Genomic DNA, 20,650 nt, shown 5'->3' on the forward strand with positions numbered 1-20,650 from the left:
GAACTGCTCAGATAGCACCCGACATGCCTGTTTTTCTCCGTGTGCCAATAATGGGGTTGTTCCACAGGACTAGAAGAACCAGAGCAGCAACTCATCCAGAGATGCACAAGGCAGCTTCTCCCCAAGGGGGAAAAATTGTGTTTTATCTCAGGTCTCAGCATCAAGACCCTCAAATAAGTATCTACTTAGATCTGCTTTTAATTATTATTACTTAACTGCTTAAGTGCCTTACTGACATTTTTTAAACTGCTCACTTTAGAAGCCAGATTTTTAGATTGCCAACACTCTGTTTCACAGCTGGTTTTGCACAGCACAATTATTTATTTAGTTGGGGGGGCTAAATAAACAAGATGGTTTTGTATGTTTCGTGGTATTTTATGCATTGTAACTTGCCGTTATTTTCATTGATTATAGTTTAGTGATTCTATATTGTAACTGATAAGTGTAAACTGTTTAATTATTACTTGCTGATATTTAATTTTACTGTTTACTATTATTTTCTAATGGGTTATCGAACATTGCTTAATTTGCTGCAAGTTGTTTATTTTAAAGTTGTTGTTGTTGTTGTTGAGTCGTTTAGTCGTGTCCGACTCTTCGTGACCCCCTGGACCAGAGCATGCCAGGCACTCCTGTCTTCCACTGCCTCCTGCAGTTTGGTCAAACTCATGTTGGTAGCTTCGAGAACACTGTCCAACCATCTCGTCCTCCGTCGTCCCTTTCTCCTTGTGCCCTCAATCTTTCCCAACATCAGGGTCTTTTCCAGGGAGTCTTCTCTTCTCATGGTCATGATGTGGCCAAAGTCTTGGAGCCTCAGCTTCAGGATCTGTCCTTCCAGTGAGCACTCAGGGCTGACTTCCTTCAGAATGGAGAGGTTTGATCTTCTTGCAGTCCATGGGACTCTCAAGAGTCTCCTCCAGCACCATAATTCAAAAGCATCCATTCTTCGGCGATCAGCCTTCTTTATGGTCCAGCTCTCGCTTCCATACATCACTACTGGGAAAACCATAGCTTTAACTATACGGACCTTTGTTGGCAAGGTGATGTCTCTGCTTTTTAAGATGCTGTCTAGGTTTGTCATCGCCTTTCTCCCAAGAAGCAGGCGTCTTTTAATTTCGTGACTGCTGTCACCACCTGCAGTGATCATGGAGCCCAAGAAAGTAAAATCTCTCACTTTTAAAGTTACTGTGACTTTTTTTGTATTGGATCAGATTGCTATTACGTGTGTGATCTTTGCTGTCTATGTCGTTGTTTCTTCAGCTAGTAAAACCTCCTTGTTTACAATAACATAGAAAGGCAGTATACAATTAAAAAAAATTGCAGGATGCAAAAAAAAATTCCCCTTCCCTTCCCGAATTACAGGGAAGCCGATGTGAGCAGAGACTCTTTCAGAGACGCGCCAGTACCCTCCTCCCGCTTCGGGGAGCCCCACCCGCTGAGTTATCGCGGTGCTAGGAAGGCCTCCTCTCGTTCCCCCCTCCTTCGCCGCTCCCCTCGGGCCCGGCCGCGGCTGTCGGCCGCCAGGGGGCGATCGCGCGCGCTCCCCATTTAAAGCGAAAGTGCTTTAATAGGAAAAGTCTTCCCACTTCTTAGCCGCCCTCGGGTGCTTAACGGGGCGCTCCCCTTCCTGTTTCTCTCCACGCGGGTAGAGGATCTCAGGTGAGGAGTTTGGGGGGCGGGGCGACGATCCTTTGTTGCAAAGGAAAGCGAGCAAAGGGCAGATTTGAGCCCTGATTTGGGCAAGAGCCCAATGTTGCAATGCAATGCAATGCAAACGCAAACGGATCTGTTGCAATGCAGGCGGTGCTAAGTTAGGGAAGGAGGAGGAGAGGCGAGGAGGCTGGATTTGGACCCTCGCCACTTTGGACTTCTTGCAGGAGCCAGAGTCCACGGGAGGCGGGACCCACGCGAGGCCAGGATGTTGCGCGCCCTCGCCAGCTCCGCGCAGCCCAAGCAAGCGCTCGGTCGCTTCCTGAGGATGAACAGCACCGGGGCCAAGGCGCGGGGGACCCTCGCCGACAAGGTGGCCTTGGTGACCGCCTCCACCGAGGGGTAAGCTCCGCTGGGGCTCGGCTCCTTTTCTGGAAGCAGTTGCTTTTTTTTTGCAGGGGGGAACTGGGTGCCGGCGAGGCAGAAGCACTCTGCGCGCTCTCAGTGGCACTCTTGCCCCGGCGCATCTTTCGCTGGCGGTAGAATTGACGGAAGGGAAAGTCTTCACGGCTGATCTCCGAGTCGCGTTAAGCCCTCGGGATCGGTTTTGAAGAGGAGACAAAAAGAGGATTCTTGCCGCTGTGCTGAAGGGATAAGTGTGTGTTTTTATTGTTGCTGAACGGGAACCCGCCCGAGTTTTAACGGAGATTTTTAAAACCCTCCAAAGCATCAGATTGAAAGTCTTTAAGGTCGTGTTTCCTAAAAGCCGTATCCAGCTCTGCTTCTAAAGATCAGAACGCTTAGCATTTTTGTTTTAATCGTGTGTTTTCAATGAACAAAGTTTTGCACCTTCCATTAAGAGTCCTTTCCTGAAAAGATGAGCAGCTATTTCCCCTGAAAATTGCCTGGATCGTGTCTCTTAAGATCATGACTGCAAACGCACCATGCATTTAAAGCGTGTGTGCATGCACACACCAAGAATCCCTGTCGGAACCGGCCCAGGCATTAGGCAGGTTGAGACCACTGCCTCAGGTGGCAGAGAAGTAGTGCCGTCACTGGTGCTCATTTTGGGCACAATTGTATCAGTTTTGGTCAAGACACACCACCCCCGATCCCTGAAACTGGTTTAAGGATGCTGGGAACTGTAGCTCTGTGAGTGGTAAACTACAATTCCCAGGATTTGGGGGGCGGGGGGGGGGGTTCAGATCTATGGTGCGTACACAGCCCATGGGTTGAACGTTAATGACCAAGCTGAGATTTGACCCAAGAGCTTTCAGCAATTAACCAGTGATAAACCCTGTTGAATATAATGGAGCTTCCTTCTGAGTAAACATTCACAGGATTAGGCTGTTGGCCACTAAATTACAACCAGCTCTCAATGATTAACTACGTAATTAGAGGGAACATTTTTAAACCACTCCAGAAACTGTAGCTTTGTGCAGGGAGTTGGGGTCACCTAACAGCGCTTGGCACCCTTAACAAACTACAGCTCCCAAGATTCTTTGGGAGTTTAACGTAGTATCACAGCACTTTCAGTGTATGGTGTGAACAGGCCCTAAAATAGAATCATAGAGTTGGAAGGGACCCCGACGGTCATCTAGTCCAACCCCCTGCATTTCAGGAATCTTGCCCAATGTGGGGTTCAAACCCACGACCGTGGAATTAAGAGTCTCATGCTCTGCCAACTGAGCTATCTGTAAGATTCAACTGCCAATCTAGCTGGCTCCTATACATGGAACACCAAACTATCTAGGACTGGCATTGTTTCTCTTCCCTTCCTATGAATTGCAGACACACACACACACACCATGTTGAACTACAGTGGTGCCTCGGGTTACAGACGCTTTAGGTTACAGCCTCTGCTAACCCAGAAATAGTGCCTCAGGTTAAGAACTTTGCTTCAGGATAAGAATAGAAATTGCGCGCCAGTGGCGCGGTGGCAGCAGGAGTCCCCATTAGCTAAAGTGGTGCTTCAGGTTAAAAACAGACCTCTGGAACAAATTAAGTTCTTAACCCGAGGTACCACTGTATCAATTGTAATCTCCTCAGGGCAGGGACCTAGGCTGTTTCTCCAAGTGTTGTGCACATCAATAGTACAGTGATACCTTGGTTTGCAACCCTTTTGGATCACAACCATTTTGGATCACAACCATGTGAAACCCTGAAGTGTGTGTCCCTTTTTTTTGGATTACAACCATTTTTGGGGGGTTACAACCCATTTTAATTTTTTTTTTTTTTGGAGGCCCCATTGGCGAAAGCGCGCCTTGGGTTACAACCTGTTTGGGTTTACAGCCGGATCTCTGGAGCGGATTATGATTGTAAACCAAAGCATTACTGTACTATATAAACAGCAGTAATAAATATATCCAGCTTCGTGCTGAAAACCAGTGTAGGCTTAGGTTCCCAGCTCCTTTTCTGGGGAGACAGTCCCCCCCCTCCGCCTCCTTTATTTCCTCAATAAACTTTTGCATTCTTGACAGAATTGGCTTAGCAATTGCCCGCCGCCTGGCCCAAGATGGCGCCCATGTGGTTGTGAGCAGCCGTAAACAAGCCAACGTCGACCGGGCTGTCGCTGAGTTGCAGACGGAGAACCTGAGCGTGTCGGGGTTGGTGTGCCATGTGGGGAAAGCCGAAGACAGACAACGCCTTATCAACGCGGTGAGAGCCAAGGCTGTCTTGAGGGGGAGAACATATTTAAATCTCTGTATGATTTCCCCCCAAGGAATCCTGGGAACTGTAGTTCCCCTCATGGAGCTACCGTGGTTTAGCAATCATTTCTCTGGGAATTGTAGTTCTCTGAGGGAAATTGGGGTCTCTTAGCAATTCTCAGCACCTTTCAGTTCCCAGGATTCTCTGGGGGAAGCCACGACTGCTTAAAAGTAGTATGATTTCAATTAATGGCATGGATGCAGCCTATTTTCTTGTTTATGGTGGCCCACCTCAGAATGAGAATGGTGGGTTTTGAACCCACCCTCCGGGGTCCCTTCATAGGATGACCAGTAATGGCGGACGCCCTTCCTTGAAAGAGAGCTAGCCCACCACCCATCTTCTCCTGCAACGTGCCACCCCAAGACTCTTGGGTGCCCTCCAGATGGGTGACGGCAAAGATAATGGCTGCAAGCCTAGAAAACTCCCAGAATCCTCCAGGCAGCCATTTTGTAGGTCTTGCACAGAGGCAGCCTGACCATGTTGGCCCAGAGAAGCCGAGGCTTGCGCAGGAGAACATTCTGGAAGATTGCACCTTCATTAGTCGAAAGCTGTGTGGGTTTTCCCACCCACCCACCGACCTCGGGCACCAAAATCTCTGGGGCTGAGCCTGCCCTACACACTCCCTTTTCTGTTCCTCTTCTCCCCCGTTCCCCAACCAAAGAGGGTCAAGTTTATTTTAAGCTAATGTATTATGGTATTTTAATATTTTGTTGGAAGCCGTCCAGGGTGGCTGGGGAAGCCCAGCCAGATGGGCGAGGTATAAATAATAAATTATTTTATTATTATTATTATTATTATTTTATGCTATCCTCAAATTCACCTCTGCTCTGATTTCAAGAGAGCAAATGGCCTTTCTCTCTGCTGCGGGTGGAGCTCCTACTTCGATCCTATCCAACTCTCAAGAGGAGTTGGACAATACAAGTCTCTCTTTAAAGGGGAATTGCTGGCTCTCGTCTCCCAAGTATTGAGGAAACAGGAGACCTGTAGATTTCCAGGAATGGTGTATCCCTGATTTGGCTGGCACTGATAAAAGACTCTTTGGTTTCGGATTCAGGGCGAGGTAGCTGTGCCCTCTGACAGCATACGCATTGTACATTTAATAAAACTCATTTGAAGCATGGGACTTCTCCCAAAGAATCCTGGGAACTGTAGTTTGTTGAGGGCGCTGGGAATTCTAGTGGTCTGGAGGTGGTAAACTACAGCTTCCAGGATTTTTTTTGCCACATGCTTTTGTGCGCATGCCTTTCCCAACAACTCCTATCCCAAGTTATCTGTAGCTAGACCTGTTTTTCGGCTTCTGCTTGCTCCCAGGCAAGGAGAAATTTCATTGCATTACAAACAGGGCAGCTTTGTGTCAAATTTGCATCCCATAGGATTGAAATGTTTGTTGAGGGGTGGGGTGCTGCGAAGCGGGGTGTTGCGTTTATTATTAACATTGGTTTATTTACATGTATTCAGCTTATAGCCCACCTTTCCTTCCGAAGGAAACACATTCATAATAAAACATTTTTTCAAAAACAAAACTGAAAACACTTAAAAACATCCTAAAAACTGCCACCTCAAGGTCTCCTTCAGCCAACATCTGGTTGGCCACTGTGAAGACCGGGTGCATGGCAGGGGGTTGGGCTGGATGACCTTTGGGGGTCCCAACGCTATAATTCTATGGTTCTGTGACTAGAAGGCGCCCCCTCCCTTTGGCCTGAGCCCAGAGGCCAGGCTCTCCTGATGTTCTGTGAAGGGCCTGGTTTTTAAACAGAGATTCACTGTTTAGGGAAGCTTTTGATGTTTAATAGGTTATTGTATTTTAATATTCCATTGGAAGCTGCCCAGAGTGGCTGGAGAAACCCAGCCAGATGGGCGGGGTATAAATAATAATAATAATAATAATAATAATAATTGTTATTGTTATTATATTTGTAGCGTGTTTGCATTGCTCATTCTGTGCCTTGTGCTGCAGGCCCTGGAGCGCCATGGAGGAATTGACATATTGGTCTCCAATGCGGCAGTGAATCCCTTTTTTGGCTCCACTCTGGACGCCACAGAAGAAGTCTGGGACAAGGTAAGGGGTTCGGGGCAGGCGGAGGGAAAGGACTGAGGTGCTGAGGATGAGACTCTCAGGGCAAGAAAGGGGCACGAGCTCTGCCAGTAGGGTGAAGCGGCCCAGTTGGCGTAGAGCAGAGGCTTCTGGGAAATACAGTGTTGCTCGAATTAAGGCTGGGATGCAGGAAGCTGCCTCATGTCGGGTCCCATCCAATCACACTCGCTCTCAGCTTAAGCCGACTTTGCAGGGCTGCTGTGAGGGTGAAATGGGGAGGAGAGCTATGTGCTTTGAGTACCGTGGAGGGCAAAGCTGTGTGTAATGATAATGCTAATGATAATAATAAAGGTAAAGGGACGCCAGACCATTAGGTCCAGTCGTGGCCGACTCTGGGGTTGCGGCGTTCATCTCGCTTTATTGGCCGAGGGAGCCGGCGTACAGCTTCCGGGTCCTGTGGCCAGCATGACTAAGCCACTTCTGGCAAACCAGAGCAGCACACAGAAACGCCGTTTATGAGGAGATTTCACCCCTCCCATATCCAAGAATCTGCTGATATGTCTGGTGATTTTCCAGAGAGGAGGGGCGGTGTTCTGCTCTCTACTTATTCCGCTCCAGCCTAACATCAGTCAGTCAGTCAGTGTGTCAGAGAGAGAGAGACTGAGTGTTAGAGATTGTGTGTATAGATAAGGTTGCTGCTAAGAGCAGCTGCAGGCACTCAGTGCAGTTCAGCATTCATTTTGCTTAGACCTCATATAGCTCTGTATATAGTTGTATATTATAGTTGTAGATAGAATAAAGAAGATATTCTACAGAGCTGCTCTCTGAGTCTTTTATGCTCTGCTATACTCTGCTGTGCGACGACTGTCTTCTTGTGGGAGTGAATCCGGTGCTCACAGCACTAAGCTGTGAGTCCACAGCACTTTGACCTGTTCCTGTGCAGAAGGTGGTCTCTGGAAGTGCTACCCCAGCTCGCCTAGCCCAGTCGGGGTTGAAGTGGATGAGGCTCAAGGGCGATGCTGACAGTTTACCTTCCCGCCGGAGCAGTACCTATTTATCTACTTGCACTTTGACGTGCTTTTGAACTGCTAGGTTGGCAGGAGCAGGGACCAAGCAACGGGAGCTCACCCCATCACGGGGATTCGAACCGCCGACCTTCTGATCGGCAAGTCCTAGGCTCTGGTTTAACCCACAGCGCCACCCGCGTCCAATAATAATAAATACATAAATAAATCCTGCTACACCACTTCCCTGCGGGGGACTGGATGGCCAGTTCACTCCTCCTGCTCAGGGAGAGAAGGCCTCTCTCAGCTCCTTGTTTCAGAGAGCAGGGTGGGTGGGTGTTTGAAGTATGGTTGTGAATTTTTCTTGATTTTATTGCCTTTAGCTTCCTGTAAACCTGCTTTGAGGGTTTTGTTGTTGTTGTTTTACAGTCAAGCGATATATAAATTACACGAAAACAATGAAGGGGGAAAGTGATTAGGCAGTGGGTGGGAGAGGTTTGCAAGTGACGGGTTTTGAAAAGCCTTTTCCTCCTTTCTTTTATCTTCAATTAGATTTTCGACATCAACGTGAAGGCCGCAGCCCTGCTGATCAAACTGGTCGTACCTCACATGGAGAAAAGGGGGTGAGTCCCGGATTATTGTGCTTGCGTGCTGTGGAAGAGGCAACTTGGTGGTTGGGCAAGGATTGTTCTGTGGCAATGATAAAATTATTGTCTATATTCTGGTCGCCAATCAAGCAGATAACCACGAAGATCTCCTTGCAAGTCCACCTGTTCTGTGGTGAGCTTGTCACGCTCCGTGTCACACTTCATGTCTGCTTCAAGTTTCTGGTCCTCATTGTGAAACTTACCACTTCTGTAGCCCTTCCTGTGTCCACCCACCCTCTGTTCTGTTGACCTGTGGGATGTCACGGTCCGGTCTACAGGCGTTCCAAGTCCCGGCTGAGGACGTCGGGACCGGGGACAAGATGGCGGGGTGGGAGCAGGAACGAGAGTCCAGAAGCCAGGGGTCCGAGGGTCAGGAAGCAGGGAGTCACGAAGTCAAGGGTCCGAGGGTCGAGAAGCAAGGAGTCAAGGAGCCGAGGTCCGAGGATCAGGAAGCATGAAGCTAAATGCAGCAAGGCGGGAAACGAGTTGCTGTGGCAAAGAGCTGAAGGGAAATGCTAACCTTATATCCCTTCCCAGCTCTTGCCATCAGGTGCAGTGAGTTACCAAGTGGCCTCACCTGTGCGGTCGCGCCTTGCCTCTCCAGAACAAACTTAGGAAGGCCCCAGTCCTGCGAAACCCTACTGGTCACAGGGCCCGGCTCCTGCATGCACTCCTGACATGGGACTTGCGGAGAAGGTCGCCTTTCATAAAGGTGGGCCAGAAGCCATTCAGTGGCTTGGCCACTGACATTTGGGGGGAACTACGGAGCACATCTGTGGAATTTCGAGGGGGAGGGACTTGGTAGCCCTTTATCTGGTATAGAGTTGAGGCCATGTTGCTAGACCTCATGGCCAGCACCCTTGTTTGAGACGTTTTCAGTCCCTCTGTGGGTTCAGTAACCATCATCCATTTTCTCAGGTGACAATAGACCCCAAAGCACTCAGTGAGTAACATGGCGGAGTGGAGATTTGAACCCAAGACTTACTGAGGCATGGCCAACACTTGAACCACAAGCAACTTTTCTGAGGTGAACTCCACCCGTCTCCCTGGTCCTGACACCTTCACCCTTCCTCAGGGCTCACTTCTGCAGCCGAATTTTCCTTTCAGATGTCCACCTCACCTTACGTGGTCCCCATCATGACTCCTCTCAGCCTCCATCCTCATTCGCTCTTGTTAACCTGCTTTTTTCTTACAGAGGCGGCTCCATCGTTATCGTCTCCTCTATCGCTGCTTATTCCCCGTTTCCGGTGAGTCAACTGTTTTCCATTCCTCTGCCAATGTTGTCCTTGCCCTTCTGGGTCTAGAACTTCCCCATCCCTTCCTGTAGTAAGAACATAAGAAGATCCCAGCTCCTGGATCAGGCCAGCGGCCCATGTAGTCCGGCGTCCTATTCTCACAGTAACCAACCAGATGCCCCAATAGGAAATAGGTCACAATATAGATTTTAACCTCTGGGGGAAACTCTGGGAAAGTGACTTGAAGTTTACAGCATCTTGTTCTTTGAAGGAGAAGTACCTGAAAATTATTTACAGATGGTGTTTAACTCCGAGTAGGCTTGTTAAGATGCACAGTGGTACCTCGGGTTACATATGCTTCAGGTTACAGACTCCGCTAACCCAGAAATAGTGCTTCAGGTTAAGAACTTTGCTTCAGGATGAGAACAGAAATCGGGCTCTGGCGGCGTGGCAGCAGCAGGAGGCCCCATTAGCTAAAGTGGTGCTTCAGGTTAAGAACAATTTCAGGTTAAGTACGGACCTCTGGAACGAATTAAGTACTTAACCCGAGGTACCACTGTATAAGACCGAATAAGATAAGCGCTGGAGATGCAAAGAGGTTGAGGGAACGTTTTTTCATATGTGGTGGACTTGTAAAAGGGTAAAAGAGTACCGGGAAATGATTCATAACGAATTGAAAAAAATGTTTAAAAGTACTTTTCCCCCAAAAAACCAGACAGAGTCCTTTCTGCTGAAATTCCCGGGTGTCCAAAAAGGTTATGTATGCCACTACTGTGGCCCGTGTTTTGTTAGCCCAAAAATGTAAAACGAGTGAGGTCCCATCAAAAGAAGAATGGCAACTTAAGTTGACAGAATATCCACAGTTTGCATACTTAACATATAGTATAAGAGAACAAGAAGAACATACGTTTAGAGAAGATTGGAAAACATTTATTGAATATATGGGAAATGACTGTGTACAGCTGAAAACACCGGCAGCATTAAGATAACTTCAACAGTGTAAGTTAGTTATGATGGTTGTAAGAATGGAAAACTGAATGGTATAGTTTCTGTAAAATATGCAGGAATTTATGATATGTAAAATGAACCATGGAAAGAGAGGAAGGGAAGTCACTGGTATCTTAAGGATGTATAAATGAATACTTTAAATTGTAAGGCAGAAAATTTAATAAAAATTATATATTATAAAATGCAAGCAGGACATCAGTTCACCAACGCCATCCACTCTTGCCATTCCCTGCAACTGGTTCCAACTCAGGAACGGCTCTTCCAAGCTGAAGCTATTGCTAGTAAACACTGATGGCCTCCCTGAATTTTGAAAGCCGTCCACATTGATGGCCTACATCCCTTCCCTAAGGAAGAGGACAGAAGTTGTGGTGCAACAACATCTGGGTGCCCATGGTTGAAGAATGCTGCCTTAGGGGGACGCTGGCACTCTGTCTTTCATCTGTACTTTTCAGCTACTGGGAACATTGAACTTACCTACCTTTTCTTCTTGAACTTACCAAAAAAACAAGAAAAAAACAAAAATTGAGTCAAGAAGTTGTAAAGTAAAATCTGACACTGCAAGTTCACTTTATTTTAGATAGCTTATAAGTTTTCATGGCACTTCGTCAGTAGTAGTCTTATTCTCACAAACCTGATAAATGGTGAAAAATCGTTTTTGAACAAGAATATTAATTGTATGAATAATTGTTGCCTATGTGCTGTACGGGTTACACAGTCATTATTTACGGCACAAGTTGTATTTCTTCAGCCTTAGGGGGACGGTCCTGTCAGCCCCCTGAAATCTCTTCCTCCTCTTAGGGCCTGGGCCCCTACAACGTCAGCAAGACAGCACTCCTGGGCCTCACACACACCCTGGCTTCCGAACTCGGCCCCAGAAACATCCGCATTAACGCACTGGCCCCCGGCCTGATCCGCACCAAGTTCAGCTCAGCTGTGAGTATCGGGGAAGCTGAGGACAGAGGTGCCTCCTGTGTTTATTTATTTATCCCCTGCCTTTCTTCCGCCATCACGGAACCCATGTTGCAGTGTGCATGCGTGCCTCCCCTGGCTAGGGCATGGGGGGCGGGGGGAGAGAGAGAGAGCTACCTCGTGTTTCAGTGAGCAGCTTTTGGAACTCCCTGCCTGGAAAAATTATGATTCTTACTACATTTATTACCAGCTGCTCATCAGCTGTTCCCCGGCTGGGTTGCAACAGTTAAAAATGTAAAGCAGTCAGAACAGATCACAATCGCAGGAATAGGGTGGGTTCTGAAAACAGATCAAGTGTCAAAGACCGAGGTGAAGAGGTCTGTTCCACTTCATTCCACCTGACAAGATATTCCTGTTTCTTGGGGGTTTTAATGGGATTCTTTATCTGCCCCTTCTGTCTGTTTTAATTTTCTGGTTTTTTTATTTATTTTGTTCTATAATGTATTATTTTTTTAAGTGTTTCACTTGCACCCTACCCTCTGACGGCATAGATTTCAATGGGAGCGAGGTGTAACTAACTGCAGCTCTGATCTTATACACACTTAAAACTGGGAGCGAGCCTCGTTGAATTCGGGCTGGACTTGGACACCCATGAAGACAGACACATATACGGTGCTGTCTGTCTGAATCCAACCCAAAGTCAACAGAAGTTGAAATCTGTAATTGGGCTGGGGGTTTTGTTTTGGTTTTTTAAAAATGTCTTCACCTACAGGCACGAATTCAGGATATTGGTTTTATCATAGAGGCAAACTGACTGTGCATCTTCTCTTTCCAGCTCTGGCAAGACAAAACCATGGGGGACAATTTGATGGACACCATGAGGATACGGAGGTAACGTTCACTACACAAACAATCACCCCACCGGTCAGCAGGTCTGTGGGCCAGCTATGGACCACAAACGGAATCTGAGGGGACTCTACTACATCACTTGAATTGGCCACTGGGCCCTGAGAGCCAGTGTGGTGTAGTGGTTAAGAGCGGTGGACTCGTAATCTGGGGAACCGGGTTCGCGTCTCCGCTCCTCCACATGCAGCTGCTGGGTGACCTTGGGCCAGTCACACTTCTTTGAAGTCTCTCAGCCCCACTCACCTCACAGAGTGCTTGTTGTGGGGGAGGAAGGGAAAGGAGAATGTTAGCTGCTTTGAGACTCCTTAAAGGGAGTGAAAGGCGGGATCTCAAATCCAAACTCTTCTTCTTTAAAATAAGCCCCTCGCCCACCCACTAATGTTGGGCACAAGCCCATCCAAGCCGTTGTCTCTCTGGAGCCTGCCTTCTAACCACAGGGGTGGTGAACCATTTTTGGCCCCACCCACTTGACATATGCAACATCATTTGTGGGCAGGTTAAAGGAGGGGGCTGGGCCAGGTGGGTGGCTGCGGCCCCTTCTCAGATCTGGTTCTCCAGTAGGGCAGGATGCAGAGGGGCTGGGCTGCTGGGGAGATACCATTCCCCACTCTTTTTCTAGGAGTTCTGCAGGTGGCGCTGTGGTCTAAACCACTGAGCCTCTTGGGCTTGCTGAACAGAAGATCGGCAGTTCGAATCCCCACAACGGGGTGAGCTCCCATTGCTCTGTCCCAGCTCCTGCCAACCTAGCAGTTCAAAAGCACACCAGTGCAAGCAGATAAATAGGTACCACTGTGGCGGAAAGGTAAACAGTGTTTCCATGCAGTCTGGCACTTGTCGCGGTCCTCCATTCGCCATTAGCAGTTTAGTCATGCTGGCCACACGACCCGGAAAGCTGTCTGTGGACAAACGCCAGCTGCCTCGGCCTGAAAGGAAGACCAGTGCCGCAACCCCATAGTCGCCTTTGACTGGACATAACCATCCTTGGGTCCTTTACCTTTATCTTTTACCTTTTTCTCTAGTGGAATGCATCTGAGGAATGGGTCTTAGCTGTGTCAGAGGGGGTCTGATCTGTGTGCAAAAAGTCTCACTTCTGGTTGCTGGTGCCTCTCTATTTTTATTTATTTATTGGGTTTATATGGCACTCTTCATCAAAAGATCTTGGGGAGGTTCAGATGATTTAAAAACAAAAACAAAACCCAAGATAAAAGCACTAGTAAATAATCAAAAGCAACAAAACCCAACCTCCCACAAACTCATTTAAAAGCCTGTAGAATATTAAACAGCCAAAAGCATGGTTGAAGAGGAATGGTTCTTTTGCCTGGCACATAAAGGTGTATAATGAAGGCACGAGGCGAACCTCCCTGGGGAGAGCATCTCACAAGCGGGGAGCCACCACAGAGAAGGCCCGTTCTTGTACAGTGGTACCTCGGGTTACATACACTTCAGGTGACATACGCTTCAGGTTACAGACTCCGCTAACCCAGAAATAGTGCTTCAGGTTAAGAACTTTGCTTCAGGATGAGAACAGAAACCGTGCTCCGGCGGCGCAGCAGCAGCAGGAGGCCCCATTAGCTAAAGTGGTGCTTCAGGTTAAGAACAGTTTCAGGTTAAGTATGGACCTCGGGAGCGAATTAAGTACTTAACCCGAGGTACCACTGTATTGCTGCCCTCTAGACCTCTCACGGAGGAGCCACATGAAGAAGGGCCTCAGAAGATGAACACAAGAGTCTGGGTCAGTTTATATGGGGAGAGGCGATCCTTGAGGTATTGCAGTCCTGAGCCGTTCGGCGTTTTTTTAGGGGCAGAGTTGGGGAACCATTCTCAAACTGAGAGCCACATTCTTTTGTGGAGAGCCTTCCGGGGCCTACCGCGGATGGGGCCCCAGCTGGCGCACTCGGGTGCACATAGCACACTGCTGCATGCACAATGTGCTGTACATCCAAAACCACCTCATCCTGAGTCAGACCTATCGGGGTCCACCTATCTCAGTATTGTCAACTCTGGCTGGCAGCTGCTCTCCTGAATTTCAGTCCGGGAACATTCATTCCCAGCCCTATCTGGAAGTTCGGTATGAAAGCGAGTGACAAAATGTTAATACATTCTGGGATCTTTATTATTATTTAACCAGCTTACGATAAGCCTAAAAACCTTGATTTGTGTTCAGAGCAGGGCGGGGGGGGGTGCTCTGCTGCCAAACTACAGCCCCTCCCCAGACGCACGGATTCACTCGCTTCCTGCCACCACCCCAAACCCACAGCAGTAAAGGCTGGAAAAAAGGCTATAAATGCCTGGAAGTGGGTGGCGGGGATGATTTTCACGCAGAGCACAGTTCGGCAGAGGAGGTTTAAACCTTCCCTCCTTTCCCCAGCTGCACTCTCTGCGAGTATCACAGAAACCCGCCTGCTGCAAACTCGGAGCCATTAGGTTTTTTTGGGGGAAAGTCTCCTACAAAAACCAGTTTTTTGCAAGCCTAATTGCAACGTGGAATTGGGGGGGCCGGGCGGTTACTGGTGTGTGGGGGGGTGTCACAGTGCATGGGGTGTGGAGGTTTAACCCTTTCCTCCACAGCAATGAACTCCACCCTAGGTAAAGGGTCCAGTTGTGGCCGACTCTGCGGTTGCGGCGCTCATCTCACTTTATTGGCCGAGGGAGCTTCCGGGTCATGTGGCCAGCAGGACTAAGCCGCTTCTGGCGAACCAGAGCAGCGCACGGAAACGCCGTTTACCTTCCCGCCGGAGCGGTACCTACTTATCTACTTGCACTTCTGACGTGCTTTTGAACTGCTAGGTTGGCAGGAGCAGGGACTGAGCAACGGGAGCTCACCCCATCGCGGGGATTCGAACCGCCGACCTTCTGGTCGGCAAGTCCTAGGCCTCTGTGGTTTAACCCACAACGCCACCAGCGGAACTCCACCCTACCCACCCACAAAAAGAACCCCAACACGAACACACTACAATTATGCTTGAAGAGAGCCCCTGTTCTGGAGCACACGGTCCAGCCCTCTTGCCTACCCCCTCCTCCCAACCCTTGGAGAGCTGCTGCCGCCTAGAGTAGACAACGTTGAGCACGATGGATGTGGAATAAGGCTCCACGGTGTCCCACCGGGTGGGTTAAGCAGCTCTAGCTAGGCCTGAGTCCTGGCGCAACCTGCAGGCCATTTATTTATTAAATATCTATACCACCTGTCATCTGAGTATCAAAGGGCAGTTTACAATATAAAAACACAAAAGGTACATGACGTAAGAAGCAGCAGGTTTTTTTTGTTTTTTTTAAACACCCTGCAAGGTTTGAAAGGCCATAGATTGGCTATTTAAACAAAGATCTGGGAGAAAAGTCAAGGTATGTAAGGAAGGTGCCAGGCAGGCGTTCCGGGGGAGAGCATCCCACAAGCAGGGAGCCGCCGCAGAAAAAGCCCGTTCACGCGTTGCTGCCCTCCAGACCTCTCACAGGAGGCACGCAAAGAATAATAATAATAAATAATAAATTTTATTTATACCCCGCCCTCCCCAGCCAGAGCCAGGCTCAGGGCAGCTAAGACCAGTAAAATTAGAATAAAAACATAATAGAAAGAAACCAATTTAAAATACAGATTAAAATGCAGCCTCATTTTAAAAGTAGCCCATAAATCAAAATCGTAAGGGCAAGGAAACATAAGGGTCCTCCGCAGGGCATACCAGGAGAGGTGGTCCCATAGGTATGTGGGTCCTAGGCCACATATGGTTTTAAAGAAGGACCTCGGAGGATAATTCCAGGGTCAGGGTCATATGGGGAGAGGTGCCCCTTCCTCGTATGGGCTCTCGGTGTTGGCAACTGTGGTGTGAGAGGCAGGAGTCGAGGGCCAGGGAATGGGGTTGCAGGTCAAGAGCCAGGAGTTTGACCCTATAGGTGGTGCTGTCGCCCAGGCAAATTCATCAGGGAGCCGACGGCCACCCGGCGGACTCTAGAATGGGCAGGCAGATTTGAGGCTTCTCGAAGAAGAGCAGGAGATCTCTGTAGCTGGATCAGGCCAAGGGCCCACCTTGCCCCTGATCTCACAGTGGCCAGTCTGATGCCCCTGGGGAAACTTGCTAGCAGGATGTGAGTGCCCCGACAATCTCCCCACTTGCAATTTTCAGCGATGGGCGCTATTGAAAAATTTGGATTTGATATCCTGCTTTATCACTACCCTAAGGAGTCTCAAAGCGGCTAACCTCCTTTCCCTTCCTCCCTCACAACAAACTGTGAGGTGAGTGAGGCTGAGAGACTTCAGAGAAGTGTGACTAGCCCAAGGTCACCCAGCAGCTGCATGTGGAGGAGCGGAGAATCGAACCCGGTTCACCAGATTACGAGTCCACCGCTCTTAACCACTACACCACACTGGCTCTTTTTGCCTCCAAACGTGTGGTGGAGCCTAGCCATTCTGGTTGGTAGCCGTTGATCGCCTTATTCTCCCCATGAATTTGTCTCATTTTTTGCATCCATCTGTCTCGAAAGAATGGAGTGTGCCTCCGTGGGCAGAGTCGAATCACTGGGAAATCGCAACACCCGCTGTGGCTGCAGAGACCCGCAACTTGTAACTGCTGCCTCCAGCATGGTTTCTGCTGTGTTAGCAGCAACCAAAATGGCCTCTCTGGGGCGCAGGCCTGGGTGGTGTGTCTGGGGGTCCTGGGCTGCCAGACAACAAGATCCCCCCTCTCAGCCTGACTGATGTGGTCCAAAATAAAGCAGAGCAATATGTTTGGCAGCAGCCTGGTTGCAGGAGTTGCCGGAAGGAGAGTTACAAGGCGCCATCCAACCCCCTTAGGAACTTCATTCCAGATTTGTGTAGGGTTTACTCCTTAGTCTTTTCTTCTCCTGAAGATATCCCACAGGGCCGCGGGTAATGAATTTTGTCTAATCCTCTTTATTAGCTATTCAAATGGGTGGCCGTCGCCACCTCTTGCGGGCAGGGGGCAAAATTTCAAAGTTTAACTGTTCATTGTGTGAAAAAGTAATTCCTTTTGCCTGGCTGTGAAGCTAGCAATATTCAGCTACGTTGGATGGTCGCGAATTCTAGTATTATGAGTGAGGGAGAAAAACATTTCTCTATCCACTTTCTCCAAACCGTGCATAATTTTTATACACGTCTGTCATCTCCCCTCCCCACCAGCCTGACATACCTTTAAACAAACTAAAAAGGCCCAAATGTGGCCTCAGTTTTTCCCCTTGACTTGAACCCATGCAGGTCCAGGTGCGAAAGACATAACATTTTGAATTAAAGATCACAGCACCCTGAACAGCAGGAGTTCTCTCTCCTGCTTAGTGTCTGACTAGCACCTGGGAGTTGTTGTTTAGTCGTTTAGTTGTGGCCAGCTCTTCGTGACCCCATGGACCAGAGCATGCCAGGCACTTCTGTCTTCCACTGCCTCCCGCAGCTTGGTCAAACTCATGCTGGTAGCTTCGAGAACACTGACCAACCATCTCGTCCTCCGTCGTCCCCTTCTCCTTGTGCCCTCCATCTTTCCCAACATCAGGGTCTTTTCCAGGGAGTCTTCTCTTCTCATGAGGTGGCCAAAGTCTTGGAGCCTCAGCTTCAGGTTCTGTCCTTCCAGTGAGCACTCAGGGCTGATTTCCTTCAGAATGGAGAGGTTTGATCTTCTTGCAGTCCATGGGACTCTCAAGAGTCTCCTCCAGCACCAGAATTCAAAAGCATCCATTCTTCGGCGATCAGCCTTCTTTATGGTCCAGCTCTCACTTCCATACATCACTACTGGGAAAACCATAGCTTTAACTATACGGACCTTTGTCCGCAAGGTGATGTCTCTACTTTTTAAGATGCTGTCTAGGTTTGTCATTGCTTTTCTGCCAAGAAGCAGGCGTCTTTTAATTTCGTGGCTGCTGGTTCAAATAATTAAACTCACTGGGTGATCTTAGGCCAGTTATTCCCTCTCAGCCTAACCTACCTCGCAGGGTTGTTGTGAGGATAAAATGGGGAGGGGGAGAAGAACCATGTATGCTGCCTTGAGCTGTTTGGATATGGGATTCAAATGTAATAAATAAATTAATTGGGAACCCCATGGGCTGGGATTACAAACTTCATTCCGCTCACAACTAAAATGTTTCCTCAGGCCTTGAGGATTTAGAATAACCTGACTGTGCGCGTGGAGTACTTAGCAATCTTACTATGCTTTCATTTTTAAAATTTTATTTCTGTGTTCTGCTTGGTCCACTGCGCATGTGCACATGCGTGCTTCCTGCCTCCCCCCACAAACGTGCCCCAGCGCATTTGCGCATTGGTTTAAACAGTGCGCAAAAAGCAAGCATCGTTATTGCATCAGGGTTCTCAGGCGCTTTAGTTGCCTAATTAAAAAAAAAAAAAAGAGGGGGAGAGAAAAGAAGCAAACTGACAACTGCAGAAAATTGCACATGTGGCAATTGTGGAATTGCTTCTGGAAATTCTCCAGGTTACGCAGGAAGGCAGAGCAGAGCAGAGCAGTGGTGGTGATGCAGAAACTTACAGAATGATAATGAAATGGAACGAGGAACATCCAAGCATCCCAAGACTTTAGAGTGATCTGTCAGCTGCAGCCTCGGTCGTTCTGGGTTGAACAGCAAAGAAATCCAGGCCTGGATTAGGGGTTGGTTACCCACAGGCCTTGTTGGCACCATCTTCTTCCTCTTACCTAGATTCACCTTTCCTCCTCCTGCCTCCAGTTCCTCGGCCTCATCTCCTTTCCCCACCGGGCTCAGCCACCTCCTTTTCCCCGGCCCTGCCCTTGGACAATGGCTATATTCTGCCTCCGCTGTCAGGAGGCCACAGAAAACCACTCACTGGGGAATCTCATGTGAGCAGAGTACTGCTGCGCTCAGGTCCGGGTTGCAGGCGTCCTAAAAGGCATCAGGTTGGGCACTGTGAGAACAGAATGCAGGACTAGATGGGCCCCTGGCCTGATCCTGCATGCTCATTTCATGTCCCTCCAACTAAGCCCCATCCTTTCTTTGCCTAACTTCCTCCAGGAATGGCCGCTAACCGGACTGTTTCTCTTTCCTCCCTCTCTTCCTTAGGATGGGAGAGCCGACGGACTGCTCTGGCATAGTCTCCTTCCTCTGTTCCCCAGACGCTGACTACATCACAGGGGAGACCGTGGTGGTGGCTGGGGGGGCCCCATCCCGTCTCTAATGGGATGGGGGGGGGGTCCGGCCTACCTTCCTACTCAGCCATGTGAACGACCAGATGGATGGTTTTGCATTGCCCACTATGCACCCCAGGAATAAAAATGTGGGGGTGTTGACTGAGGGGGGAGGGGGTGCTTGGCTACTGGAAGTGGGGGGCACAGTTGCTCCCCCAGAGGGGAGGTGACAGGGTGAGACACAGACGTCCCTCCCAGTAAATGGGAAGGTGGCAAGGGGGAAATTGATCTCTGGGTCTCATTTGAGATTGTGTTTTTTAAAAATACCGTATTTTTTGCTCTATAAGACTCACTTTTACCCTCCTAAAAAGTAAGGGGAAATGTGTGTGCGTCTTATGGAGCGAATGCAGGCTGCACAGCTATCACAGAAGCCAGAACAGCAAGAGGGATTGCTGCTTTCACTGCGCAGCTATCCCTCTTGCTGTTCTGGCTTCTGAGATTCAGAATATTTTTTTTCTTGTTTTCCTCCTCCAAAAACTAGGTGCGGTCTAGTGCGTCTTATAGAGTGAAAAATACGGTATGATGGTGGTAATTATGATTGGTTTATTACCCACCCTTCACCCTAAGGTCCCAGGGTGGTTCACAATGATTTAAATGAATTAAAACAAATTAAATTGAATTAAAACAAATTAAAGGGAGTTATAGGGATACAGTCCATCCCTGGTCCAGGTTTGTTGGAAGAAGTTTTGGTATCATCTAGATCAGTGTTTCTCAAACTTGGGTCTCCAGGTATTTTGGGGCTACAATTCCCACCATCCCTGACCACTGTTCCTTCTAACTAGGGATGATGGGAGTTGTAGTCCAAAAACAGCTGGAGACCCAAGTTTGGGAAACACTGATCCCTATGAAGTTCATCAGGTAGCACAGTTCCCATTGGGATGGGGAATGACCCAAAGCAGTCTTTGCCAACCTGGGCTCTCCAGATGTTTTTGGACTACAACTCCCATCAGCCTCTGCTGGCTGGGGCTGATGGGAGTTGTAGTCCAAAAGCATATGGAGGGGCCCAGGTTGGCAAAACCGGGCCTTACAGCCTACAAATGCTTCCCTGTGTAACTGGGGCGCCCTTCTGGAAGAACAAAAATCTCGAGAACTGGGAGAGGTGTCTGTGTGCGTGTATTATGGATTTTAGGGGTCACTTTTGCAGAAAAGTATCGGGGCGCAGGAAGTCTTTTGCGAGGGAAGGGTCAGGTCTGTGGCTCCAGTGGCGATTTCCCGCCTGTTCGCTTCCCAGTGTGCCTTATTTTTATGTCGACTTTCACAATAAAGGTGTGTCTCTGACTGAATCCTTTTGTGGGCGCCTCTGTTTGTGCGGGGGAACCCCAGCCCCCCAAGGAAGGGGTTCTCAGCAAGGGTGGAGTCTGAGTGAAGCACAGCCTCTCCCCCCCAAAACTATACGCTGCGA

At 48.8% G+C, this 20,650-nt stretch overlaps 1 protein-coding gene across 2 annotated transcripts; it reads left to right on the plus strand.

Annotated features, from left to right (window-relative positions):
* Window positions 1-1,523: 1,523 nt before the first annotated feature.
* LOC310746933 (dehydrogenase/reductase SDR family member 4-like) lies at window positions 1,524-20,531 on the plus strand. 2 transcript variants are annotated; one of them, XM_083581195.1, is made up of 9 exons: window positions 1,524-1,656; window positions 1,875-2,049; window positions 4,128-4,305; window positions 6,314-6,415; window positions 7,948-8,018; window positions 9,238-9,289; window positions 11,084-11,218; window positions 12,030-12,085; window positions 19,124-20,531. In XM_083581195.1, the coding sequence occupies exons 2-9, from the start codon at window positions 1,916-1,918 to the stop codon at window positions 19,236-19,238; spliced, it is 843 nt and encodes a 280-aa protein (XP_083437321.1). In that variant the 5' UTR covers window positions 1,524-1,656; window positions 1,875-1,915; the 3' UTR covers window positions 19,239-20,531. The 2 variants fall into 2 exon arrangements, with proteins under 2 accessions (XP_083437321.1, XP_083437320.1); XM_083581194.1 differs by lacking the exon at window positions 1,524-1,656 and having other exon boundaries at window positions 1,690-2,049.
* The last annotated feature ends 119 nt before the right edge of the window (window positions 20,532-20,650 follow it).

This window comes from Podarcis filfolensis (genome assembly GCF_964270895.1).
Source record: "Podarcis filfolensis genome assembly, chromosome: 13".
Lineage (NCBI taxonomy): Eukaryota > Metazoa > Chordata > Lepidosauria > Squamata > Lacertidae > Podarcis > Podarcis filfolensis.

Bases quoted from the DNA above. Each gene is read 5' to 3' on its own strand.
- LOC310746933 (XM_083581195.1), top strand. From the start codon at position 1,916: ATGTTGCGCGCCCTCGCCAGCTCCGCGCAGCCCAAGCAAGCGCTCGGT. The intron at 6,416-7,947 runs GTAAGGGGTTCG...ATCTTCAATTAG, and splicing joins CAGAAGAAGTCTGGGACAAG to ATTTTCGACATCAACGTGAA. The intron at 12,086-19,123 runs GTAACGTTCACT...TCTCTTCCTTAG, and splicing joins GACACCATGAGGATACGGAG to GATGGGAGAGCCGACGGACT.